This window comes from Marmota marmota, unplaced genomic scaffold (assembly GCF_001458135.2).
Source record: "Marmota marmota marmota unplaced genomic scaffold, marMar, whole genome shotgun sequence".
NCBI lineage: Eukaryota > Metazoa > Chordata > Mammalia > Rodentia > Sciuridae > Marmota > Marmota marmota.
In genome coordinates this window covers 17,725,150-17,751,137 of record NW_026000093.1, presented here as the reverse complement: position 1 = coordinate 17,751,137, position 25,988 = coordinate 17,725,150, and the positions used below count along the sequence as shown (strand labels likewise).

The window sequence follows — 25,988 nt, the reverse complement described above, 5'->3', positions numbered from 1 at the left end:
CTTGAACAGATCTATGAACATTAATATTTTGCACTATGAATAATAAAAGCTATAATATGAAGTAAGACTAACAATGAGACTTACGGGAAAGAAGAAAGCCAGATTCAGTGGTTAGAAATAACTACCACTAACTCTTACGTTCTCCTTTGGCAAAGTCAAATTACGTATGCAGTGAGTCAATCAAATTTTTATGATATCTAATTATACATTACAACTTCTTGATCAGATCCCTAAGAATTTGTCTTCTCTTGATCCACCTCACAGAGCAGGCTAATTAATTACAAAACAATAATACCTTAGCCACCACTCACTAGGAGTTTATTAGGTGCCAGAAACTATGCTCATTAATCAGATCTTCATTTTTATGTGCTTTGGTTGTGGTTGTTAAATATCTCATCTTTAAAAAGCAACTTATTACATCATCATAACCACCTGTATTATATATTTATGTTCCAAAGAAAATCTTGGGGTGAATTTACAAAATATTGAAATAAAAGCACAGAGTGGGGCTGAGATTGTGGCTTAGCAGCAGAGCCCTTGCTCAGCACGTGCAAAGCCCCATGTTCAATCCCCAACACTGCCAAAAACATAAAAGCACAGAGTTATGGTCAGAAAATATTATCTCTCATGCTGATAGTTATCTTCCTGATAGTTAATCCACATTTTAAAATGTGAATTATAATGAGAAAGATTTGTAGTAACTTCTTTTTTTCCTAGGAATTTTTATAAAATAATTTTCTCAAGGGCATAGAATAGAATCAAGCTGATTCTATAACTTGCTTTGCTTCTTCCAGAGAGAAACAGGGTACTCTGTCAAGTGTTAGTCAACAATAAACAGAAACCAACACAAGCAGGACAGAACTATCAGCTTTCCTTGCCCTCCCATCTTTTCTAAATAGAAAACATTCATTGTTCCATAGTCACCTTGTAAGTTTACCAAAGGATTTCTTTTCCCATTCATATTGTAATACCATTCATTACAGTCTATCAATTACTTCTACTTCATATTATAAATATGCCTGTGCATAGTATGATAACTATCAAAACCTAAAATGTTCCATTCATAAAATAAGCAAGGACAAGCTTAAGACTAACTAAAAATACCCTTTGGCTATTTTATTTTTTGGTTACTTTTTTATCTTGAAATTCAGTATTCAATTAATTTTGGAAAATACAATTATTTCTACCAAAATCAACATTGGTAATGCACATCACCGCTACAAAATTCTCATTAAGCATCATGTATAAAAAATGAGTAAAAATTTAACCAACAAATATGACTCACCCACACACATAAAAACTAAAACAAAAATGAAAAGAAATACACTTGGAGATGAGGTGGGATATGAAAAATCCTCATCTAGTAGAACATTTTATTTCCCATTGAGAAAACAGACTACCTGCCATTTTCTGACTACAGGTATAGTTTATGTCAGTACTAAAATGTAGTCCAAAGCACAGGCCTTGGCTGAAAAGTTGTTCCCATTCTTTAAACTCACTAATGACCAGAGACAGAAGGGGGAAAGGTATTGATGAGCCCTGGGCACCTGCATTGCCACAGGGCATTGATATGCCTCTAAGAAAGGTGGGGAACAGAGAGCAAAATGAGCAACTGAGCAATCGCATAGTTAATGCACTATTCAGTTTTCATCCTGAGAAACTTTGATTCTATATCCGCCATCAAATGGCCTGACAATCAAAAAAGAAAAAAGAAAAAAAAAATTTAAAAACCCTAAAATTCTACATTACCACCAATTTGTAATGGCAAAATCATACAGTACTTTAAGAACTCTTCAAATTCCAGCACAAATATATATAGTACACTGAATAAAACGTGTGTTTGCCATTACTTTGGTTCAGTTGATCAAAACACAGAATTTTGTTTTTTTTTTAATTTATATAGAGTCAATTCTTCTTTCTCAGGATTTTTATCCTTCATATATTTATTTAATAAGGCTAGTGTTAATATCAACAGCATTTTTAAATTTAACCCCCAAAAAGGAAGATACATCTAATGAAATGTCATACCTGGTGGTACTTCCTGCTGTTCTTCTGCAGCGGGAACACTTACTTCTAAAAATGAACAAGAAAGTCACAGTCCATTACAGTTGCTGATGACCAGAGTTTAAAACACAGATTGGTAGTACTGAAGTAATGGTGATTATTTTTACACTTTAAAAAATTCAACTGCAATTATCATAAAAACATTGCTTTTATAACCTCTCTCTCTAATACACACACACACACACATTGATTACCAGTGAGTAGAACACTGAATATTGTGTGTTTCTCAATTATTCTACACAACAGACTTCACAATATTATCAGTCTGACCTCAAAATTCTGTTGTCTGGTGCAGGAGATATGGACTAAAATTTAAGTTTTCAAAACTGTGCATTAGACATAAGAGAGCTGAGGAATGCCATTCAACGAATTTTGTTTCTTCTTTCTCTAAAGAAGAAATAATGTTTTTTATTGAAAAGCATTTTGGGGATCAGGGATGCAGGGAATTGAACCTAGGCCTTGTTGATGCTAATCAACATAAGGTCTACCACTAAGCTAAATCCCAGCTCAATCTCTTGAAAATAGCCCTAGTTTTAACATTAATTAAACAGTATATGGAAATTGAATTGAAATAGAATCTTCAAATTAAACAGTATCTTTAATAATTTATTTTTGAAAAATAATCTTAAAGATTATTTTTGTGTGTATGATGGTGGCTATACTCAGGGACTTGTGTACCCACATGCTCTACTACTGAGCTAAACTTCAAGCCCACAAGATAATACATTCTAACACTAGTCAGAAAGGTGGAAATGAACTTTCAACATCTTATCTTTTTCCTTGGCCACGTCAATCCAATTACACTTAAAGAGACTGCAGGCATCACTACCCAATATACAAAGATGCATTATTCTATTAAATTATATCACATATTACCTTTAAACTTTACAATCCATTTAACAGATCTTAATCTAGAGGTAAGATGGTTTCAGGTTTTCTTTGGGTCCTTAAGAATTGCAACACACTTTGCTCAAAAGGAGGTATTTTTGAATAGTACTTTTTAAAACTCATTACATTTGCACAGCTTTACCTTGCTTCTAATAATAAAAACGACACAGGTTTCAAGGAGAATATTTGGAATCATTTTACATAAAAAGAAACAAAAAATAGTTAAGGCTAAGCCCATTAACCACTGTTAAGGTACTACTCACTTCCTTTGTTATTATTATCACTGACGTTAACAAAGAAACATTTCATCTAATTGTATTTTGAAAAACATACAAATTTAACAAATTCATCTATACTTTTTATTGGTGTATGATTTATTTTGGTATAGATTTTGATTTATTATCTTAAACATGAAATAGTTGAAAGAAAGAGTTTCCTATTTAATTTATGTAGCCTACTATTTCTTACCCTTGGAATTTTTGAACCCATTTCATTTATCATGGCTTTCACTTCCACCCCTTAATCCAGTAACCTCCATGTTTCCAAACGTAAAAGACTTTCTACTCCTGAGATTTCGGGGTCACCTGACAGCATGGAACATATTCCCTTTTCCTTCTGACACACTTTCCTCCTCACTCACTGGCTGTTCATTCTCCACCCAACTGCACAATGTTGGAGTCCCCTAGACCTCAGTCTTGCAATGGCCTCTCTACACTTGCTGCATTCACCTGCAAAATGATCTCACTGGTTTCCATGGACTTAACACCATCTTCCTGATAATGGCTTCCAAATGCTCATATCCATCTCAAGACCTTGCACAACTAGTTCCGAATGGTATATTCAACCCTCTGCTTGATAACTCTACTGGGATCTCTCACATAACTTTCAAAGTTAAAATGCTCAATGTGGAGCCTTCTATTTGCTCCCCTAAACCAGTTTACTTTAGCACTCAAACCAGTTTACTTTGTTTTCTCCTTAACAAATGGCCCCATTATCCAATAGTTACTCAAACCAAACTAAACCCTCCCCCCTTTATTTCTTTGCTTTACTACCATCAGAAAAGTCTACCAGTTCTAACTATAAAATATATCACAAGTTCCATACTCTCCCCTCTATTCCCAAAATCCTGATCTTACTCTGGGCCACTACAGTCACTTCCCTGGATTAATGTTCAATAATTTCCTAACAGGGTAGTCCCCACATCCTTTCTTGCTCCATCCAACCCAATCTCTAGCTAGATAGGAGGGAAAGTAGTGCTTTAAAACATAAATCAGATTATACTATAACTTTTTAAAGTATTTCCACATGTTCAAACTGTAGCTAGACTATAATCCAAATTCCTCAGTAGGCCCTGTAAGGTCCTGACTAACTATCCCTGCCTGTTTATCTAACTATCCCTACCTGTTTATTGCTTAAGCCAATCTGAGCTTTGTTTCTATTATCTACAATTGAAAACAACCTTATTGACAGAAAGTTTTAAAGTCAATCCTGATGCAGACAGAACATTTCCACACACCATCCTAAGGTCATGTGAAAGATGGATTTGAAGGGGGCAAGCAGAGTCAAGACCACCAATCAGAAAGCTGCTGCTATTAACTACGAGGATAAGGGCCAAACCAGATCAACAGTACAAGAGCTACAGAGAAAAGAATGGGTTGGAGGAGCATTGAAGGAGTCTATTATCAGGACTTGGAATTAAGTAGAGACAGAGGGAGAAGAGGCCTCAATGATGGCTTCCATGTTTCTGGTTTGGGAATCCAAGTGCTACTGATGCAAGCAGCCAAGGCCAAGGAAAGACAAGGGTGAATGGGGAGGCCAGTAAGTATGTGAAGAAGATGAACTACTCTTAGTGTAGTCAGGTGCTACAGGGGCCAGCACAGAATCTGCAGGTAGACGACAGGTGCACAGTCCAGAGCCCCACAGTCCAATAGAGGGAAAACCTTTCATAGTATAACAGCTTCTCAAATTGTCTGAAAAACTTAGGAAAAGACTGTATTTCTGGTCAAAACAAGATGGGGTCAAATTGCATATGGTAACATTAGTTATTTTTTTTTTTATAAAATATATATGGGGAACATTGGATAAATATTTCATGGGGATTTTCTTTTCTTTTCTCTTCCTACCCTTCTTCCTTCCTCCCTCCCTCCCTTCCTTTTTTAAATTTTTTTTTTTTTTTTTTTTTTTTTTTTAGCACCAAGAATTGAACCAGGGAGCACTTAACTATGGAGCCACATTCCTCCCCAACCCTTTTTATTTACAGACAGGGTCTCCCTGAGGTGTTTAAGGGCTGGCTAAATTTCAGAGGCTAGCTTTGAACTTGGGATTCTCCTGCGTCACCTCCCAAGCAGCTGGGATTAAAGGCATGCACCACCATGCCAGGCTAGGGTTTCCATTTTTCTTAATCTCACTGAATCAAAATAAAGACTTAGAGATATTCTTCAAAACATTAATATTCTTCCCAGAGAACTAAGTAATGGGAGAAAAAACCCTCAACTTAGTTTAGCCCTGCTACACAGAGATGAATCCCACTGTATATAGTGGGCCCATAGTTCCCATGCAGGAGTCTCTCCCACAGCTAAGTAGACAGGGAGGGAAAACATGGTTTCCCCCATTCCCTCCACAACTATCCTCCCATTTCTATTGATTGTGTGATCATCCAGTCTGCAAAACCAAGCTCTACAAAGCTCTAAATACAGGAGAGCTCAGTGATAGAGCACATGAGGCCCTGGGTTCCATTCTCAACACGACCAAAAAAAAAAAAAACAGTAACATTTAATCTGAAAACTAGCTGCTCAAAAATGAATTCTGAGAGTAATTTTATGAGCAATATTCTGTTTTATGCTCCCTGTGGCAGCCTGCTGCTACGAAAGCTTGTGCGCCCCCACAGTCAGCTTCAGGATCCAGGCATGGAACACTGACTCAGACACTTCCACCCCTGGAACAAGGGACCAGCTTGATCTCGCCTGACCTCACTTCAGTTCAGCTTGCTGTTTATAAAATAAATACAGAGGTCTTTGCTCTGTCTCCTCCTCACTGTCTATAGTGAGAAGCAACTGAAATAATATGTGTGGAAGTATTTTGTGAACTGTTAAGAACTAACCACCATTTGACCCAGCTATCCCTCTCCTCGGTTTATATACCCAAAGGACTTAAAAACAGCATACTACAGGGACACAGCCACATCAATGGTTATAGCAGCACAATTCACCATAGCTGAACTGTGGAACCAACCTAGATGCCCTTCAATAGATGAATAGATTTTTAAAAATGTGGCATATATACATAATGGAATATTACTCAGCAATAAAAGAGAATAAAATCGTGGCATTTGCAGGTAAATGGATAGAGTTAGAGAAAATAATGCTAAGTTAGCCAATCCCAAAAAAACAAATGCCGAATGTTTTCTCTAATATAAGGAGGCTGATTCATAGTGGAATAGGGAGAGGGAGCATGGAAGGAATAGAGGAACTCTAGATAGGGCAGAGGGGCTGGAGGGGAAAGGAGGGGGCATGAGGTTATTAATGATGGTGGAACATGATGATCATTATTATCCAAAGTACAGGTATGAAGACACGAATTGGTTTAAATATACTATGTATACCACCAAAGATATGAAAAATTGTGCTCTATATGTGTAATAAGAAGTGTGATGCATTCCACTGTCATATAAATTTTAAAAAAACTATGTAAATCTAAGTTGTATTGAAGTATCAGGGTTTAATATAGTGTGTGCAACTATTTTTAATTTTCAGAAAGCATTTTTTAAAATTTTCTCCCAAAAAGGTTCCCTCCCTTCAGATGAATTATCACATAAAAGTCTCAACTTTTAACCCCTCTCTGCCCAGGGCTAGCCCTTTCTCACCAGGTCACCTTCTCTTAAAGGCCATACCTACTTCTATTCAGGTAGTCCTCTGCAACCTCCTAGGCTATTCCCATGGTAATTTGATTTTTAACATCATCATTTCACTTCCCACAATCTTTATTTATCACCTGTATGGACCCTAGAATGCCAGCTCCCATGAGAAGAGGGATTCTGTCTCATTCACTCCCACATTTCCAGCTCCTGAGCACTATATAGAAGCAAATAGAAATGCCCAATAAATACCTGCTAAATAAATGAACATATATTTAATATAGAAAGCAAAATAAAATTAACTTACCTTCTGGAATTATGTTTGACTCTTCTACAGCATTATCTAAATAAAAGAGGAAAACATACTTTACACCAACTCACCTTCATTCAGATCCCTAAAGTAACTAATATCCCCTTGGATATCTAAGCTTTGCTTTCCTTTTTAGACTGCCTCTTCTTATGGAGAGACTTGTGAGTATTTATATTAGAATATCAATTTTAATTTCTAAATTATATTCAAAGAGTACATTAAGTAGGCTAACATTATCACTAACATAAAAATTTGCACCATCAAAATGGAATAAATAAGTATCCATAGGTTCCACATGCATGCATCTCACTGACAAAGGATCAAAATACAAAAAAACAGAACAAGCAACTAAGAAAAAACAAACAAGTAAACAAAACAACCCCCCTCAAAAAGAAATTACGTGTGCACTGAATATGTATAGAGATTTTTCTTTTCATTATGCTTTAAACAATACAATATAATAACTGCTGACATAACACTTACATTGTTTTAAGATTGTAAATAACAGTGATGTAAAGTACACAGAGAGATGTGCACAGGCCACAAGGAATACTATGACATTTTCTACAAGGGACTTATGCATCCTTGGATTTTTTTTTAATCCGTGGTTCATTCTGGAATCAATTCCACCACAGACATGTAGCAATTATTTTCTTAGTGCCTGGAAAATGTTTTGTATTATTGTACCTATTCTTTGTTTCACAAGTTACAAAAGTTTAACAAATGGAAGGGGGTTTGATTGGTAAGTAACATCTGTTTACAGACAAAAACTTACCTGAAATTTCTATTGCATCATTTTCTGAAGGCTCGTATTCTATAAAATAAAAAGAAAAAATAATCCTTTAGTATTGCATCATTTTCATCATAACAAAAATGGACAATGTGCTCCCAGGACATTGAACACAGATTACAGAGCAGGGTGGGAAGGAGTTTGATCAACTGAAGTGAAACAGGTCTGGATTAAATTCCAGGTCAGACACTGTTTAGCCATGGGACACAGCAATCCCATATGGTCCCTTCTTATACAGGGGGAAAAGACAAGCTCCTCCCTCAATCACTTGTGACCAGAACTCAATAATCCACTTATTCCCAAGTGGCACTGAATTTTCTTTTGAAAACTGTCTTCCTGTCTATGATGAAGGTTTAAAAGAGCTAAAGCTCTTCCCTGCACATCACCTATAGGAACATTTCCCCACTTTGTTTAATTAATAATTAAAAAATATTCAGTAATTCCCAGACATTTAACCTGGAGGCAAACACCCTCTGCTGGCCTTTTAGAAGGCACTGACTGGCAGGCAGGTCCTTCATCCACCCACCCTGTAACAAGTGCCTGCTACCCATTCCTTCTCTTAAGGGTTGTCACTGGGCTTGGAACTGGGCTTAGAACTTTTTTGCAAAGCAGGCTATTCCTGCACAGCCCTCTGCCCTATGCTGTGCCTGGAAGCTGGCTGCTTTCTCAGTCAACCTGATCTTCCAAAAGGTCTCCAATTTTCTGCTACAGGAGGAACAAACAATCTTATTTCCCCAGAATGGTCACAGATTTATTCTTTTGTATTTATTTAATGAAGAACCATTTTTGAGAATGTATTATTTTTTGGACATATTGTCAGTATTCCAGTACAATCATTTTGTCCTTTTGGGGCATTTGGAAGATGAAAGGGACGAGGAAATGTGTGCTTATTGTCACCCTGAGCAGAGATAGCATTTAAATATGCTCAAACTTCTACAGATCTTAAAAATCAACCTTTTCTTGGGCCTGCTTCCCTTTACTCTCTTTTGTCCATTTCATAATCTAATTTCTTTAAAGATCCATTTACGTTTGAAGTCTCCTCTCCTCATTTGCCCTCCTTAGCCCATTCCCACCTATCTTTTGGTCCTGACCACAATCCTGAAAAGGCTCCTGCTGAGATGGCCAGTGAGCACCTCATTAAATCTGCTGGACACCTTCCGGTTTTGCCCATGAGATCACTTAAGCGATACTTTGCACCTAGACTTCAGTGAGATTAGACTCTATTTAATGTCTTATTTCTTTCTCAATCTTCTTTATCACTCCATCCCTTTTCTGTAGATATTAAATGTGGCTTTCTTCAAAGTCCAGCCATAGAACCACCTCTGATCCCCCTCTATCCTCCTTCATGAAGGGCACAGAGTTTGGTTCCAATTATGACGATGCTGATGATTCCCAGATGTGTAATTGGCAAATCACCACCAACTCATAAGGAATGGACTTAGGACCTAGAGCCCTGGTTCCTGCCTTCCAGCTGGTCTTATCTTAATTTAAAAAAAAAAAAAAAAAAAAAAAAGGACCACCTGTCATCAAGCCAGAAGAGGGAATGAGGCTACACCTGCAATATCAAGCTCTGTTCATTTTACCTTAGAAACATTTTTTTGTCTTCCCCTCCACCTTCACATGCTGGTTTATACTACTATCATCCCTGTCCAATCTGTCTAATGACAAGTCGCCCATGAGGCCACTATCGTACTAGACCATGGGCACATTTTCAGTGCTGTTACACATGGCTCTCAGAGGGACACAACAACATTGAACAGCCCCCTTCAAGAAATTCATTCTTTGGCTCCTTGATTGGCAGGTGGAACTCAGATATGAGTTAAATTCAAATCATTGCAGCTATTACTTTCCTCAAAAGCTTATTTCTCTCATTTGGGAAGCAGGGAAAATACAAGGCACTTCATGGAATTCAGAAAAATAATGCATAAAATGCTCAAAGACAGGAGCTGCTATAGTCGACCAGGATCTGAATTAGATACTACTTATGCTGCAAATTTGCTAGAATTCCTTTCTCCATGTTGCCATTGCATTGAGCATGGAATCCAATTCCTCTTAATCTTCCCCAACGTGGGAAATCAGTAACCTCTGAGAATGGGATTAATTTATAGAAACAAATACAGTAAACTCTAACTAAAGCAGTTATCCATGCATATATTAGTCAAAAGGTATGACTATAAAGTAATGAGATACATTTTTTAAAGTAATTTATAACTGCCCCAAAACAACTTGTAAAAAGTTTAAGAAATTACTTAGGCGATGGCAGAACTATTGGAACAGTTAAATAATCTCACTAAGTGAATTTTTGAGAAAAACTATTCATTTCTATGTCTTGATGTTTACTAACACAAACCTGCATATTTTACAGTCAAACTAAGGGGATAAAACAAGTAGGTGCCTTAAGGTTTAAGAAGCATTTTCAAACCTTGTTTATCATAGTCTTGGTATGTTACGTCATCTGCAAAAGAAAGAGAATTAAAAAAAAATATTACATGAGTCCTTAAAACTGCTTCACTAAAAAAGAAATTAATTTTAAACACAAATTTCTATTCCTTTAAACATTGATGTTTGAGTAGTCAGTAATAAATGCCTCTGTTCAGATGCAATTAAAGCAAAGAGCAAGTATTCCCGTAAAAATTCCTCAGCACAAGATAAATAAAATTAGCCATTAGAATTTAACATCCTGTTTGTTATAGACCCATTCATTGTTGGTAGATGAAGTGAAATACAAACATCTTTGTTTTTGTTTGCTTGTTGTTTGGTTTTTTGTGATGCTGGGGATCAAACTCAGAGCCTTACACATGCTAGGCACTGGACTACATCCCCAGACTCTGACATTATTTTAATATACTGATTTCACTATGAGACAAAAAGTCATGTTAAAAATTGCTTCTTGGCTTTTTGAAAGAAAAATTACCATGTAAACAGACAAAGTACTGCAACTAAAATTAACATTCAAAATTGAATGAAACTGTTCATCCAATACCTGCTTCCTGGTGCAAGCTTTCATCTTCTACAACTGGTTCACTGGAATCTAAAAGAAAAAAATATTTTCCTCTGCCAAACGTGAAAACACCAAACACTTGCATTACCTGACACCATTCTAAAAGATTCAAATCAATTCTGATCTACACAACCTTGTAAAATAGATGCTATTATTATAATGTAATAAAATTTAAGTTGAACAAAGTTCCAGAATTTACTGTTTAAGCTGCAAAAAATGGGAACTAGGATCTGCAACCAGTCTGGATCTACTACACCATAATTCAATTCCATTCCTTCTAATAGACCAGACTCCTAAAGAAGGTTTAAAAACATATTTCCTTTATCTTTATTTCCCCAGGTAAATACTGAACTTTATTTAGAAGTTTCTGTAAATATTTGGAGAATCAAAAATGATTGAAAGTTATTATGAAGAAATCTCTGTTGAATCAGAGTGAATCATGCACACTGTGTTAAATGACGTTGGCCAGTGCCTCAAAGAGAAGCACTTATCAAAGATTTTCATATTACAAACCTGGGTTTTCCTGGTCATATATCATCTCTTCTATATCCTGATGATGATCCTGTAAAACTATAAATTGGGAAATAATTAGGAAATTAAAACATCATGGATTTTTCATGATACTCCAAACTAGAAAAGTATAATTCCTGGTAATAATAGAAATACAAAACTAAATCAGAACAATGATCAGCCATGTTCACTCTTGGAACCCTCAAGACCTTTGCTTAAGGTCACATGCAAAACTGAACAAGACAGTTTCCAGCATCAATGAGTTTATAATCTAACTACAAAAGAGCAGAGCTAGACTCTCATTTAGCATATGCAGACTTAACAACAGTAAATAAAAGCAAACAGAGGCAGACAGCCCAAGAGAGTAGTACCAGTGAGTCTTCCTCCTGCCCATGTAGAAGAATCTGTGAGCAAGTGCACACGCCACCCAGCCCTCACCTGGGCTTCAAGCTCAGGTATTCTATGTGGGTTTCTTCTACCTTGGAACACAGGTTTAGTGTATATAAATAACATAGTGTATATAGACCACAAATGCTAGTCAAAAATACCACATGGTACTCAAGCTTACAAAGAGTGATCTGTTTATCATGGGAAATAAACTTCAAAATAGAAACTAAACTCACAAAGGTGTATCTATACTACAAAGCAAAATAATAACAATAGTATGAACCCTATCATGTGATATATTAAATACTTTCAAAATCATTAATAAATAATAAATAATATTTTAAATATATCATGATGTTCCATTAAAGACTTATTCTAATTAGGAAAGAATAATATTAAGTTAAAACCTACCTGGCTCTTCCACAAGGTAACTATCCTCAACCACTGAAAAAAACATTAAATTGAAAAAAATTGATATTACTACTTTTATAAAATGGTATGTATCATAGTGTTGATGTATATTCTGAATTTAGACTTATTACTGATTTAAAGAAAATAACATAAAATATAGAAATACCAATTAAGTATCTGTGTAACACTTTATTCCCTGAACTGCACTCTCAAGTGTCTCATGTGTTCTATTTGATCCACTCAACATCTCCACAAGGTTGACAAACACTGTAATCAGGTGATTAATAAATACAAGGTGAAAGACTGACAAAGGCTGAACGCAGAAAATGTGCTAATTTCTCTCCATTTCACATTCCACTGTGGTGTTCCATCTCCTACACCTGTCCTACTATTTTTTAGAGCAAAAATACACAGTCTACAAATGGAGAATAAAGGGAACTTTATGTGTCCAGGAAGCTAATCAGAAAATCTGATCCTCAACGAGCTTGTGACCATTGCTCATTGCTCATTGTATAAAACAGATACACAAAATGTAATTTTTTTTTAATTTCTAAAGACTGTAGTAAAGTTGAAACTTTAAAGTTCAAATTGAATCTCTATGTCAACTAAAGATTATATCAATAAATAAGGTCTCTAGAACTTATAAACTTCTTAGAAGTATTTCTTTCTACCTCTCTCTATACCTCCTACACTTAGAGACACCAAATTCCTCATGTTCCTGGTTATTTGAGCATCTTAACTGAAATGTGTTGCATAAGCAGCACCTAGATACAAAATTCTAAACAGCCCTCAATCTTGCAGAGCCATGGAGGCCAAAGATGGGAGGGAAGGAGTGATCCACGGAAACCAGAGTTAATTTTTATCAGCATCCCTACTCAAAAATTAGAAACACTTTCCCATAGACATCATGACATAGTAATCACTAAAGGTCAAAGGTGCTAAAGCTCTTCTATTATCAACTATATTCAACATATAGTACATACAAAATCACATATATGTTCAAAAATATTTGTGTTTGAATCTTTCACACACACACACACAAAATTATGCACGATAATTCTTTGAGTTTGTTTGGACACTCACATCACTATTTCTTTGCCACTGTATCTCCTCCTCTAAACAAGAAGCATGGGTATAGTTTTGCACTCTGAGAGCAAAGCTGAACATTGTAACAGAGGCTGAGGTTCCATAAAGCCTAAAATATTTACTACCTGGCTTTTTGCAGAAAAGGCCTACAGACATCCGGTACAGAAACTAAGAAGAGTGTCCTATTCACGGTCATTAGGGTTAGTGTTAGATCAAAAGCCTGTGATGGGTGATCAAGTCAAGTACTTCAACAGTTGTTTGCCAAGTAACAAACAGCACTCTTGGCAGGAGAATACCATAATAGTAGTTTGCTGAGGTATCTCACCTACTTTTATAAGAAATTTATGTATTCTGAGTTTTCTATAAAAGGGCTTTGAATCAAAACCTGGATATCTATTTATTTTAGGGAAAAATTTACTTTACTTGAGGTTTTAAACTTGATTTCAAAAAATACAGAAAAACATTTAATATTGGCTTTAAAGGGGCTCAAGAAAAGATTCAATAATTGCAATTGTAATTTATCTACTATATTTTATTCTGAAACCAAATAAATGTGTTCTACCTTCATGAACTGTTTCAGGTTCCAGCATCTCAAATGTATCATCTGCATCATCTGTAAAGAAATTCTCATACTCCAGAGGCAGTTCTTCTGCTGGTCCATCCTGGTCTTGTTGCAGGTCCTCTCCTTCAACAAGGGTAATGAACAAAACAATATAGGTATACGCTAGCCCATAGGCAGCAGCTGGCTTAGGCAAAGAGGCCTTCTGAAGGGCTGCTATGCAATCCTTACTCTCGGCCATCATTGGCACTGTTCATTCTGAAGGTGTTTCCTCCCTCACTCTGGCCAGGTGCTAGTCTCATTAGAAAGTAAACTCACAAACAATGAGCACCTCTTAAGTTTTGTTCACTATGTTTGCCCAGCATCTGGGACCATACTTAGTCATAGAAGTATTCAATACTTATTTGATGAATAAATAAATAAACTCATAATTATTAATGTGCCTCTTCAATTAGCACCAAATTAGAGAAAAGATCACACCAATAACTTGTATTGAGAATTGACATAAAATTGCATGTAAAATTTTTAAATGATTTATCTAATGTTCTGATGCAAAGAAAAATTAGCAACCTATCTTACACAAGCTCCTTTGCAAGTAGGAAGGCCACTTCACCTTATTTATGCTACATAAACACAAATATCTGTATTATACTGAATCTAAACTGTTCTATGCTTAGCCTTTAGATATTCAAAGATGCCTATTTTCTCTACTGTGATTAACTTCTGATATATTGAGCAGTTTTGCTTTCATGTGGATGTTGACTGTATTATTCCACTGAAATATAGTTTGTTATCATGCCTAAAAATTATCCTCATATTAATGTGACAAGGCTCCCAGCAGACTACCTCCTATAAATAATACTCTAAGAATTTGAGGGAGCTGGGCTAGACTATATGAAGTACAGTGATTAAGAGTGCAAAGTCTAGAGGGGCTGGCTCTGGATTTAGGTTTTTCCATACTAACTCATGACTGTGCACAAATTCCTTACCAACTCCATGTCTACAATTTCCCTTCCATAAAATAGAAATAATAAATATTCTTAGGATTATTGTGAGGTGAAAATACATAGAAACGTGGTCGGCTCATAATAAGTACTTAGGTGTTATTATTATTATTATTATAGTAGCAACAATATTACCATGAAAATTGTGGAAAGTCCTTCTGAGTTACTGTGCCTTTACAGTAGCATAGTAATTCTCTTAGATGTTACCAAATTATGTAGACCCACTTCTGGAGCTATGATTTTTTAATAGTCTCTTCATCTACAGTTTTATTTTCTGTGGTTTCAGTGACCCACAATCAAGACAGCATGTAAATGTTAAATGGAAATTTCTGGAAATAATTTGTAAGTTTTAAATTATAGGTTATTCTGAGAAGCATGATGAAATCTTGAGCCATCTCTCTCCATCCCATCTGGAACATGAATCACCCTGTTGTTCACCATATTATATATGTTATCTGCTCATTTCTCACTTGACAGCTATCTTGGTTATCAGAGGGGCTGCCAGGGTGTCACAGTGCTTGTGCTTAAGCGGCCCTATTTTACTTAGTAATGTCCTCCAAAATGCTGCAATTCTGATATTCAAAGAGAAGCCATAAGGTGCTGCTTCCTTAGGCAAAAAGGTGAAAGTTTTTGATATTGAAAAAAATCAATATTCTGAGGTGGCTGAGATCTAGAGTGAGAACAAATTTCTATTAAATTGTGAAAGAAGATATCTGCTAGTTTTGCTGCCACATCTCAAACTAAAATGGTTACAGCCACAGTGCATGATAAAGTATATAAGAAGGAGACCCTCAGGGTTATACAAAAGTACATACAAGAGGAAGTGAGGGGAAAGGGAAAAATAATACAAGGGGGAGAAATGAATGTCAGTAGAGGGGGTAGAGAGAGAAGAGGGGAGGGGAGGGGAGGGGAGGGGGGATAGTAGAGGATAGGAAAGGCAGCAGAACACAACAGACACTAGTATGGCAATATGTAAATCAATGGATGTGTAACTGATGTGATTCTGCAATCTGTATATGGGGTAAAAATGGGAGTTCATAACCCACTTGAATCAAAGTGTGAAATATGATATGTCAAGAACTATGTAATGTTTTGAACAACCAACAATAAAAAATTAAAAAAAAACATAATATTTTATATATATTGGTTATACACAGCATGTATGTACAATAATTTTGTGTTTGTGTGTGTGGAAAGAGAGCACACAAAAGCGTGTGTGTTCCATGATATCTGTAGTTTCAGTTTTCCAGTTGGTTCTTTGAATAACCCTGTGAAGAGGGGGTTTCTGTCTTATCACAGCCAGCTATATTCCTCTCCCCTTCCATTTTGCATTTTTTTCTACTCAGTAAACAAAGCACCAAATCTAATTCCTGTTGAGACTTTCACTACTCTTTATCTTTATACCATATTCCTCTTTCCCTATTCTCTCCTAGTTCAATCCAGGAACATCTTATATGAGTTTTACATTTGCCAGTTTAGCAGCCAGACATCACTGACCGATCAACATTTCTGTAGGGAAACCACCCAAGCACTGCTCACTGTCTGTGAATCTCCACTGTTTGGCCAGTGACAGCCTCGTGTGATGAGATCATCCTGAAGTTTCCTAGACTCTAGGCATTACCCAGCCCTCTGCAGCTGGTACCCCACCCCTGTGAGGCAGTTACTATTGTCCATTTTAAAACATGAGGAAATTGAGGACTTTGCTAAAGCCACACAGCTAATAAATGGCAGATGCAAGATTTCAATCCAGTAATGAAATGTGCATGATAGGGGAAGGCGGCCATGCAAGGTCAGAGGAGATGTGAAGATGAGGTGGGGGTAGACAGCACATCCCCACAGACATGTGACAAGTTCAAAGGCTCTGAGGCAGGGACAAACTTGGTAATTGCAAGGGAAAGAGAAGGCCAGTTGGGTTAGGAAAAGGAAGAAGGAGGAGAAAGAGACTGGGGTCAGACAAGGCACGACTGCCTGAGCACATCGAACACCAAACTTGGGTTTTAGAGGCTCAAGACTGGAAACAAGTGTGAATGGATGGCACTTCAACAGCCATGGCAAAAGGCAGCTGTCATGGCTGAGGCACTGGAGAGGCAGGTATGTGCCAGGGGCAATGTGTCAGGCTTAAGTAAGGGGAGAGGAAAGAGAGAGCAAGAAAAACACCTGGGATTTGAACTTCTGCAACTACATGGGTGGAATGGACATTAACAAAAATGTAAAAGGCTGGAACAGCACTTTAGGGTGGGATGGGGGGAGCTGGAGACCTAAAAGGTGCAGAGGAAGCCAGAGCTCTGGGTTAGGCAGAGTTTGAGACTGAGCCACACACAAGGTCCTGTTGGAGGGTCCAGCAGGCCCTGGGTAAGCCTGGAGCTTAGATAAGTCATCAGGGTTGTTGCTGTACATTCAGGAGTCACCAGCATATAAATGACATTTAAAGCCAGGGATCATCAATGTGATTGTCTAAGGGGATTAAAAACTCTACAAAGCAAGAATAGGTCCAAGAAGGCTGTATCAGGAAACATGTGCTAGACTAGATTATGTCCTCTTATGCTGAGCTGCCCACTCCCACCTGCCCACAGGCCTGCTGTTTCTTTCTACTTCCCTTCTTTCCAACCTTTGCCAGAATTGAGTCTGATGAGCCACCTGGACTCACTGGGGTCACCAGCACAACCTCCTCCATCTGGGCTCTCTGCTGCCTGCTCCCCCCCACCCCCCCACCCCCACCCGCCACTGTGGGCAGAATACACCACACTCCTAAACACCTTTAATTGCTATTAAGAATTAAGAGACAGATATCTGTCTCTCATCCCTCTTCCTCTTCATCCCACATGCCACCATTCTGAACTACCTTCAGACTCTTGGTTGGGCTCCCACACATGCTGTGCCCTCTTCTTATGACCAGACAGGCAAAGTTCTACACCATCCTCGTGCTTCTAGATGACACAGTCATTTCCTCTATGAAGTCTCTTCTGAGGCCCAAGTCTAGGTAAGCCCCAAAGAATATCCTGTGTCTCACCACTATTGTATTGTACTAACTGCACTGTATAAAAATCACTGGTCTATTTTGACTGCATCTACCTCCTTATGTTTATGGATTATTAAAATAAATAAATAAAAGCTGTAGGAAGGAGAAGCCTACTCTTGCTTATATGGGCAGATACACATTCAGGTGAAATAGCCTTCCTACTTGCAAAGGAGCTGGTGTACAAGGACACAGGATCCTACATGCCAAGCAGTCATCAGCAAAATCTAGCTGAAGGCTAGAGAACTATTTGTATGTCTTTATGACACCCCAATTTTATTTTTCTTCTTTAGGGCTACCCTTGTATCACATCAAACCATCAGGGTATCAGGGTCCCGCTGTGTTCTGTACCTTCAAAATGCCTTCATGAGCTTTACTCTGGGGTTATGCTCTCTGTTTTCATCAAGGAATGCTTCAAGAAACGGCCTTATAAAATCCTAAAACACTGGTTTTGAGACTCGTTTAATTCTCCCCATATATGAGATATTTTTTAAATCCAAGAGTGTTAGAGTCTGTAAACAAGTCAAAATAACACCTGGCATTTTGCCAGGGGAATGTTAGAGTTCGTAAACAAGTCCGTCACCCCCCGGTTATTTTGCTGCAGCCGGGCTGCAGCACAAGAGTTGGGAGCTTTTATATTCTCTAAGTAGACAGCATGCTTTGTCTTCTCTGGTAATATGACCTACGTAATTAGAAGTCGGTCCTTTTTTACTTTGGTGATGAACAAAGTTTGCTCATCACAAAGCTTGCTTTCTGGTGTTCTGCTTCCTCCACTCTTCTTCCAATCTATTTTTGAAGGACCATGGTCTCAGCTTGCTTATCCTCACTTATCAACACACATTCTTTATCAGATACCTGCAACAAACTCCCTCATAGTAAAGTATGGTAAAACATGTCTAGTCCTATTTAAAAATAATACCTATTCTCTAGTAACTTGGAATAAAAGATTTAAAAAAACCTAAGGTACAAATAACTTTTAAATCTCAATATGTAAATAAGCTTATGTAAACATCATTTTCATAACTCATGACAAAACAATAGACATTAATCCATACCATGTTCTGTATGTACCGTTTCGTGGAGAAGGGACTGAATTTGTTCTCTTACTTCATCTTCAATATTCTGGGGTTCTAAAATAATTACAAGACATCACTAAGTGGACAATATTCAAACATCAATAGGGAACTCAGCACCCAAATATGGCATTTGTGCATTATGTATTAAAATGGCTACATCTGGCTCAGCAACTGTGCATTTTTTCCCATATCCATTTACTACTTTTTTTCCCCTATGTTGGGAAACATGGTAGATAATTAAAACTGGTTTTATTTTGTTAATGGATATAAGTGTTACAAGCTTTAACAGGGCTTTTAAAGACAGAAAACTAATTTAGGTAGGGTTTTTATTTTGAAAAAAGCCTCACAAATCAAAATGAGTTGTTTGTAATTAGTGAAGGCCAGGCCAATGACAGAATAAAGTGAGAAGGGCAGGGAATTCATTAAGGAAAGTCCTGGAAAATAAGGAAAAACATGTGGAAGACAAAAATCAATACAGATCAGTGCACAGTGTTCTCTGACGGGAGAAAGGGAAGCCTTGCTGAATGAGAACCCAGAGAAGAGGGCTGATGACCCCCAGAATTCTGGAAGTGAGAGTAGATAGCCTGACATTATAACTGATGGTCCTTCCAGCTTTGGACACAACATGACACATAGATCTCCATAGATTCAAATAAACGTGAACATGCATAGTGGCATTCTGACAACATTGTGGTGCTTATTGTATTATCAGGTTTACTGCAACACCACACAACGTATAAGAAACTATGATTACATCGACATGTCGTCCAATTTTCAGTGAAACAATCTTTGTTCAGAGAATAAAAGTAACACTAGGCTTGGTCTTAATATCATAAATGTTGTCTTATGAAATAATGCCGATGACATTAGTTAATGTCAAAAGGCTAATCCTCAGTGACAAAATTAGGGTAAATTAATCTAGAATTTCAAGCAGGGGACAAGTTTTAATACAGTATCTGCTAATTGCTCAATGAAAGCACTTCTAAAGCATTGCAGTGTCTTACATTTTTTGAGATATTTATATCTCACAAACCATCTTTATGTGCATTCTGGAACAATTTAGAAAAGTCTCCAATCTTCATTCTTCCATCATCATCTCCCACAGCTTCCTAACTAGGTTCCCAGTTTCACAACTGCTGAGGACAGCAGCCAAAGTACACTCAGTATGAATTGCCAGAAGTGTAGCCTGGGCACTCTACATCTCTGCATAATCCTTTAATGGCTTGTGCTGATCCACCAAGTGAAAATCTAAGCCATGGAACAGGATATGAGAGCTCCACAACTGGGCCATCACACACTTTTCCAGAATTGCTGGCTACCAGCAATAGCTTTGAACTTGGTAAGTATACCATACTCTTTCATTTTTCCATAATTTTGTAAATGTGCTTGTTCTCCAATGGAGACAGTTAGTACAGGCAGAGGCCAGACTACAATGGGTTAAAGAACGAATGAAAAAAATAAAATGAAAAAGCAATTGTAGAGTTTTCTTTCAAAATCTAGCTCTTATGGTGAAGAGATTAGATGGCAGAGGCGGGGTCAAGAAGGGCTTAAGGGCTTTATTTCATCAAATTTTTATGAGTTATATAACTAGGCTTATCAAATAGGTGGATGGAGTCAGATAAAAAAGAAAAATCAAGGACAGAGTAACAGGAAGGTTGAGAAGGCCACATTTAAAACAAATATAAAGTTGAGAAGGATATGGGCTAATAATAAACCAATGGATTATGGAATTTAATTACAATTCATGGTGAAAGTAACAAAAATTAAAAAGAGTGGAAAGAAAAATGGCATAACATTTGAGGTAGGTACTAGCCTTAAAAACCAAGGTTTTTAAATTATAAATTTATTTACTACAAAGTAAAATTTGAGATGCTAAATCCAAATACACGTCTAATTATAAGACTTAATAGGAGGGATACAGTGAATTCTTATAGCATTATGGGCTGAAGAAATAATAAAATTTAGAGCAACATACATATTAATCTTAAAAGTAAAGAAGGAAAATCAAATAGTATTCATCAGTACTGTTTGAATTTAAAAATCTAAGATGCCAGTAAATACAATGTCATTCCTAACACTTCCAATAGATGGCAGAGTGAAACCAAATTTCTTTGCATTCTGCATAAATGGAAAAAAGTGCAGAAGCTAAACAGTACTTCATAAAAATGTCATAAACAAGAAATGATAGCAATGGATTAAAACTGCATTTACTAATTTATTATTAAATATTTCAAGAGTTCTCAACCTATGGATCATTGTCTCTTCAGTGACTACAGAAATAACTTGAACTGATCCATGAATCTGTGAATACAAAACAGATTCCACAGATTATCATAAGGAAGTCTGGGAATTCCTTTGATGCAGACAGGAGATCCTCACAGAAGAAAGACTTTCTAAATTACTTATTACTTAATTAAATTATGTGGCAAATGATAACATTTGTATATAATACATGTCTATTTTTACTTTCAGTGTAATATGGTATAATAATTCTAGAATTGGAATTAAGGAAAAATAAGTTGCTTCCTAACTATAATCTCAGGCAATAAATAACTGTGCCATAGATTCTTTGTCTCAAAAATTAAAATTCTCCTGTTCAAAAATTTTAGTATTAAAAAAAAGTTTATTATAAGATTTCAGAAAGAAGAAAAATAGTTCACTATTCTATAAACATGTGAAACCAACTGTGGACAAAATAAGTTTCTGTGAACTGCAAGCAAAGATGCCTGACAGGCTAAGTACATCCTTCTGAGACCTCCAGGACCACTTACCTGTTCCCTCAGGAGCCTGCTCCTCCGGCTCAGCATGTGGCTCAGCCTCCTCTGGTGGGAAAATCGGCTCGGAAGCAGATCTTTCTTTAAGTCCTGCATTTTTTATTCACAAAATTAACTTAAATTTCTTGATCTTTGTGTCATGTTAAACCAGGAAAAACAATACTCTTAAGCATTTAATCAATTGTGCAAGTAATTCCTAGTTTTCCAATATTACATGGTTAAAAATTGAAGGAGGAGATGGTTTGCTCTTTAACTTCATATGGGCTTTTACTATCTCTAAGTTAGCCTTTTGTTTAAAAAAAAAAGATAAAACAAAAATTATTGTTTAATCATTCACAAAAGTTTAAAATACACAGCCATATCTGAACTTGCCAAGAAAAGTCCTGCTTGAGTCTAAGCTCCTCTTGGGTTCATAAGTGACTAATTATTTCCTAAGACCTGAGCTCAAAAATCAGCAGTGGGACACACAACGAACATGAACTTTTGGTTATTCGTGTATACTCCTTATTTTAATTCACATGTAATTATTTACTTATCTAAAAAAAACTACAAATAGTAAAAAGTAGGGGGAAACCATACATCACCCACTGTTTATAATTCTACCTACAAGAAATCGTATTATTTATAATAGCTAAAGTAGATGGAAAAAAGTTCATTTTTAAAAGTAATTTCTAAAAAAATAAAGCATCAGGGTAAATTAAGATGGAAATTGATTTTAAAGTCAATGCCAATCTAATAACTACTGTGTTAGTTCTTTGATATTTTCCATGTAGAACATTATATCCTCGATTAAGCACAACGACTTAGAAAAATAACTGGATCCAAGAGTCTGATTCTATTAAATCTTGTGCCAAGACGTGCTCCCTAGGAGTTCCCCGTGTAGCAGTGATGGTCAGTGAAAGGGTCCAGACAGTGTTCAGATGTGTTTCATGAACATATGCACCTTTGTACAGCATTTAACGTCATGGACTATTACAGTCTGGAGAATTCGTATATTTCAATGTCTTGTACTCTTCTTTATTCTTTGCATTTTTCCTTACTCTTCCCTACTATACATCTCATTTTTCTCATTGATGAAAACACACTGCTAGTTTTCTCTTCCCAAATCTTCAGGAGACACTGAGGCAGGGATAGTCATGACCTACCAAATTATCTACATTTTCTCTGCTCACTTATTTCCAACACTTCATCCACACAAAACCTAATGCTATTAACAAACACCAGTGCATCCAGTTGTGTTCTATGTTTAAGTGTAAAGATATCGATCAAATAGATTCTAAAGAGATCATACACACCAACCCACAAGTCCTTAGCATGGTTCAATTTCTGAGAGTAAGGGAGAGAGAGAAAGGCTTCTTAAATACATCACATTTCAAATGTAAATATAGGGCTGAAAACTGCTCTGTCCTTTCCCATTTGAATAACCCATTCTTGTATCCCTCAATCGTGAATGGGACAGGCATGCCACTATTCATTGCCAAGTTTTGCTGCATGAATGGAGAAAAGCTTAGGAATCTTTAGAATCCTGTAATTAATCTCTGTAATCTCAGCATGTTGGCTAAGACCTTGCACAGAGCAACTGCTCTAAAAACACTTGCCAAAGAGCTGAGCACACTCAGTGGGACCTATTCTATTTACCCGAATGACTTCAGAGGTTCTCTGCAAGGCCAGAGTTCCTTGGCTGCACGAGAGTGGCCAAGGGCTGTAGAGATGGTCAAGGGGATTCATGTCATTCTATCTGTATTTGCCAGTTATTCATACTTCTGCCCAGTCTCTCCTATTTCAGTACCAGAGCCCTACGCAGCCTTGGACAGTCCTAGTTTGTGTCTGTTGTCCTGGAATATTATTTCACTCTCAAAAGTACCTTAGTTTGGATGAAGAATTAGTGTCCTCCTTGGCTAACCCATATGTAGAGAGCTTTCAGAGTATACTCCATGGGTGCAATAAGCAAAGATAATAAAGATTTAAAATGAAACCCCCATTCTTATTGGATTTGGGGAAAGGTTTCATTTGAAAATAAATTCTAATGCTGAAAATGTGAAAATAGGAGTACACCAATATTCAAATACACAATGTCCCTAAGAGTCAGCTTTCTTTAACCCATTAAGTCCCAAATTTTCAGTTCTGCAAACATAATAAATATTCAAATATTATTTTAAAGTTCCCACAAGTGATATATTCATTGCTCGACTTACTTTTCATGGGTGTTCTGAGATAATGTGACAAAATGAACTCAAATGGGAATTATTTGTCTTTAAAATTAAAAATGGTAAAACATGAAAAACATAACAAGAAGAAACAAAGCATATTAACAGGAAGAAAATACTATGTAGTTCTCTCTTCTGGCCCAAGTAGTAGCTGAATTATAAACGTATTAATACCTGGTCACAGTTCCTTCTAGAGGTGAAACTAGAACAAAACAAACAACACTGTGAACTCCATAGAAGCTAACGATAGTGTTTATACATCTCCTTCCACGGGCCTTTATCAACTTTTAAAATTTAACAAAAATACATTCTATACTAGAAATGCTTTAATAACCCATATAAAAGAATTAGCCCTACCAGTTTTTATGCTCCTGTTCCCATCTTTGTTTGCCACCCAGACTCCTTTGTTTCCCAAGACTTGAGGCAAAATTAAATAAGAAACATAAGTAACATGTAAGATCAATTCAAGAGTCAAAGAAAAGGTTTTTTAAGATGGATTTATTAGGAAGTACAAATGGCCAGGGTGTAGCACTGTAATAAATATTCAAAATCACATTACGACATAAGAGGTATCAGTTTTCACGTTCCCAGGGTGCATAAAACAAAACAGCAACTCACGATGGCTTGAGCAAGGAGATTTATTGTCTAATGTAGCAAGGGCAGAGGCAGGCTGGCTAGATCTCAGCCCAGGCTTCATCCGCTGACCGGCAATCAGGGCTCCCAGCTGCAGGCTCCATGGAGACAGGACGACCTTCAGAAGCAAAAGCATCACATCTCACTCTGCTTCTCTCTAGATTTGAGGAGATCTTTGCAAGATGTTCCCAGAAATCTTCTGTTTCAGATATAACAGTCCAACAGGACCCACTTCCATGCCTAAGCCGGCAAGAGGGACTGAGTGTCCACAGTGGCCTGATGGTCATTATGTTGTGAGTCCACCTCAGCAGACATGGCATGATTTAGAAAATGAATCAATTCCTTTACAACATACTTTGTTTTAGTTCTGTAAGCTCACCAGATAAATTAGGAGATTCTTAAGGTTTTGCACTGAGTAACTACATAATTATCCCTCCAATTTTAATTAAAAATGGAAGAAGCAATTTAAAAAAATGAAGTTAGCAGTTTAAATCATTCACAGCAATCTTGATCAACCAATAAAATTACCCTGACTCAGGCTGGGGCTTTAGTTCAGTGGCAGAGCACTTGCCTAGCTTATGTAAGGCCCTGGGTTCGATCCTCAGCACCACATAAAAATAAACAAGTACTAAAGGAATTCTGTCCATCTACAACCACAAAAAAAAAATTTAAAAAAAAAAATTTAAATAAAAAAAAAATTTACCCTGACTCAGTATTTGCTAACTTTATTCACTATTGCCCAATTCTATCTGAACAGAATGAAAAATGAACAAATATAATCCTTTCCATATATGTGATAATTGCAAACTTACTAAACTGCATATTGCATTCATTATTCAACAAGCATTTATTTCACACCTATTTAATGCAAGGTACTATTCTATAGTAAATGAACATACAAGATACACCTACCTTCAGGGTGAAGGAGCAACTAAAAACATTAAAAAAAACAAACATATGAACTGTTTAGAGCCTATTGGTTGGGATAAATGGTATAAGGAAGACCAGTGCAGAGAGGACCAGACATTAGGAAAGAAGGAGGGTCTATTTATATTAATGGGCAAGGAAATGGCTCACAGAGAACATCTCAACAAACTTCTGAAAGAAATCAGGAATGCAGCCATGACCATGACACTGGAGAATTCTCCAGATAAAGGGAAAAGCAAAACAAAAATGCTTCAGCTAGGTAAGTTCTTTATGTGGGGAACAAGGTGACCAATGTGACAGGACAGAAGTCAGCCAGGATGTGAGCACCAGAAAGGAATGCCCTGGGACACTAGGTCACTGAGTGAACACTTCTCTTAAGAATCACAGTCATCCCTCAGTGTCCATGGAGAAACGATTCTAAGACTCCCAAATATAACAAAATCTGCAGATTCTCAAATCCCTTATATAAAATGGCATAGTATTTGCAAATAG

The 25,988-nt window shown here is 36.7% G+C and overlaps 1 protein-coding gene across 10 annotated transcripts in view; it reads right to left on the bottom strand.

Annotated features, from left to right (window-relative positions):
• Positions 1-25,988, bottom strand: part of Asph (aspartate beta-hydroxylase) — a 214,376-nt gene that overhangs the window by 125,211 nt on the left and 63,177 nt on the right. For 7 of the 10 annotated variants that reach the window (XM_048783020.1, XM_048783013.1, XM_048783015.1 and 4 more), the window contains 10 exons: positions 21,727-21,819; positions 18,935-19,009; positions 13,863-13,985; positions 12,215-12,247; positions 11,420-11,476; positions 10,889-10,936; positions 10,328-10,360; positions 7,891-7,929; positions 7,113-7,148; positions 2,029-2,073 (listed from right to left, as the gene is read on the bottom strand). In XM_048783020.1, coding sequence (XP_048638977.1) covers positions 2,029-2,073; positions 7,113-7,148; positions 7,891-7,929; positions 10,328-10,360; positions 10,889-10,936; positions 11,420-11,476; positions 12,215-12,247; positions 13,863-13,985; positions 18,935-19,009; positions 21,727-21,819 — 582 coding nt within the window. The remainder of the gene's footprint in view (positions 1-2,028; positions 2,074-7,112; positions 7,149-7,890; positions 7,930-10,327; positions 10,361-10,888; positions 10,937-11,419; positions 11,477-12,214; positions 12,248-13,862; positions 13,986-18,934; positions 19,010-21,726; positions 21,820-25,988) is intronic. The other 3 variants (XM_048783017.1, XM_048783019.1, XM_048783014.1) reach the window with 2 other exon arrangements.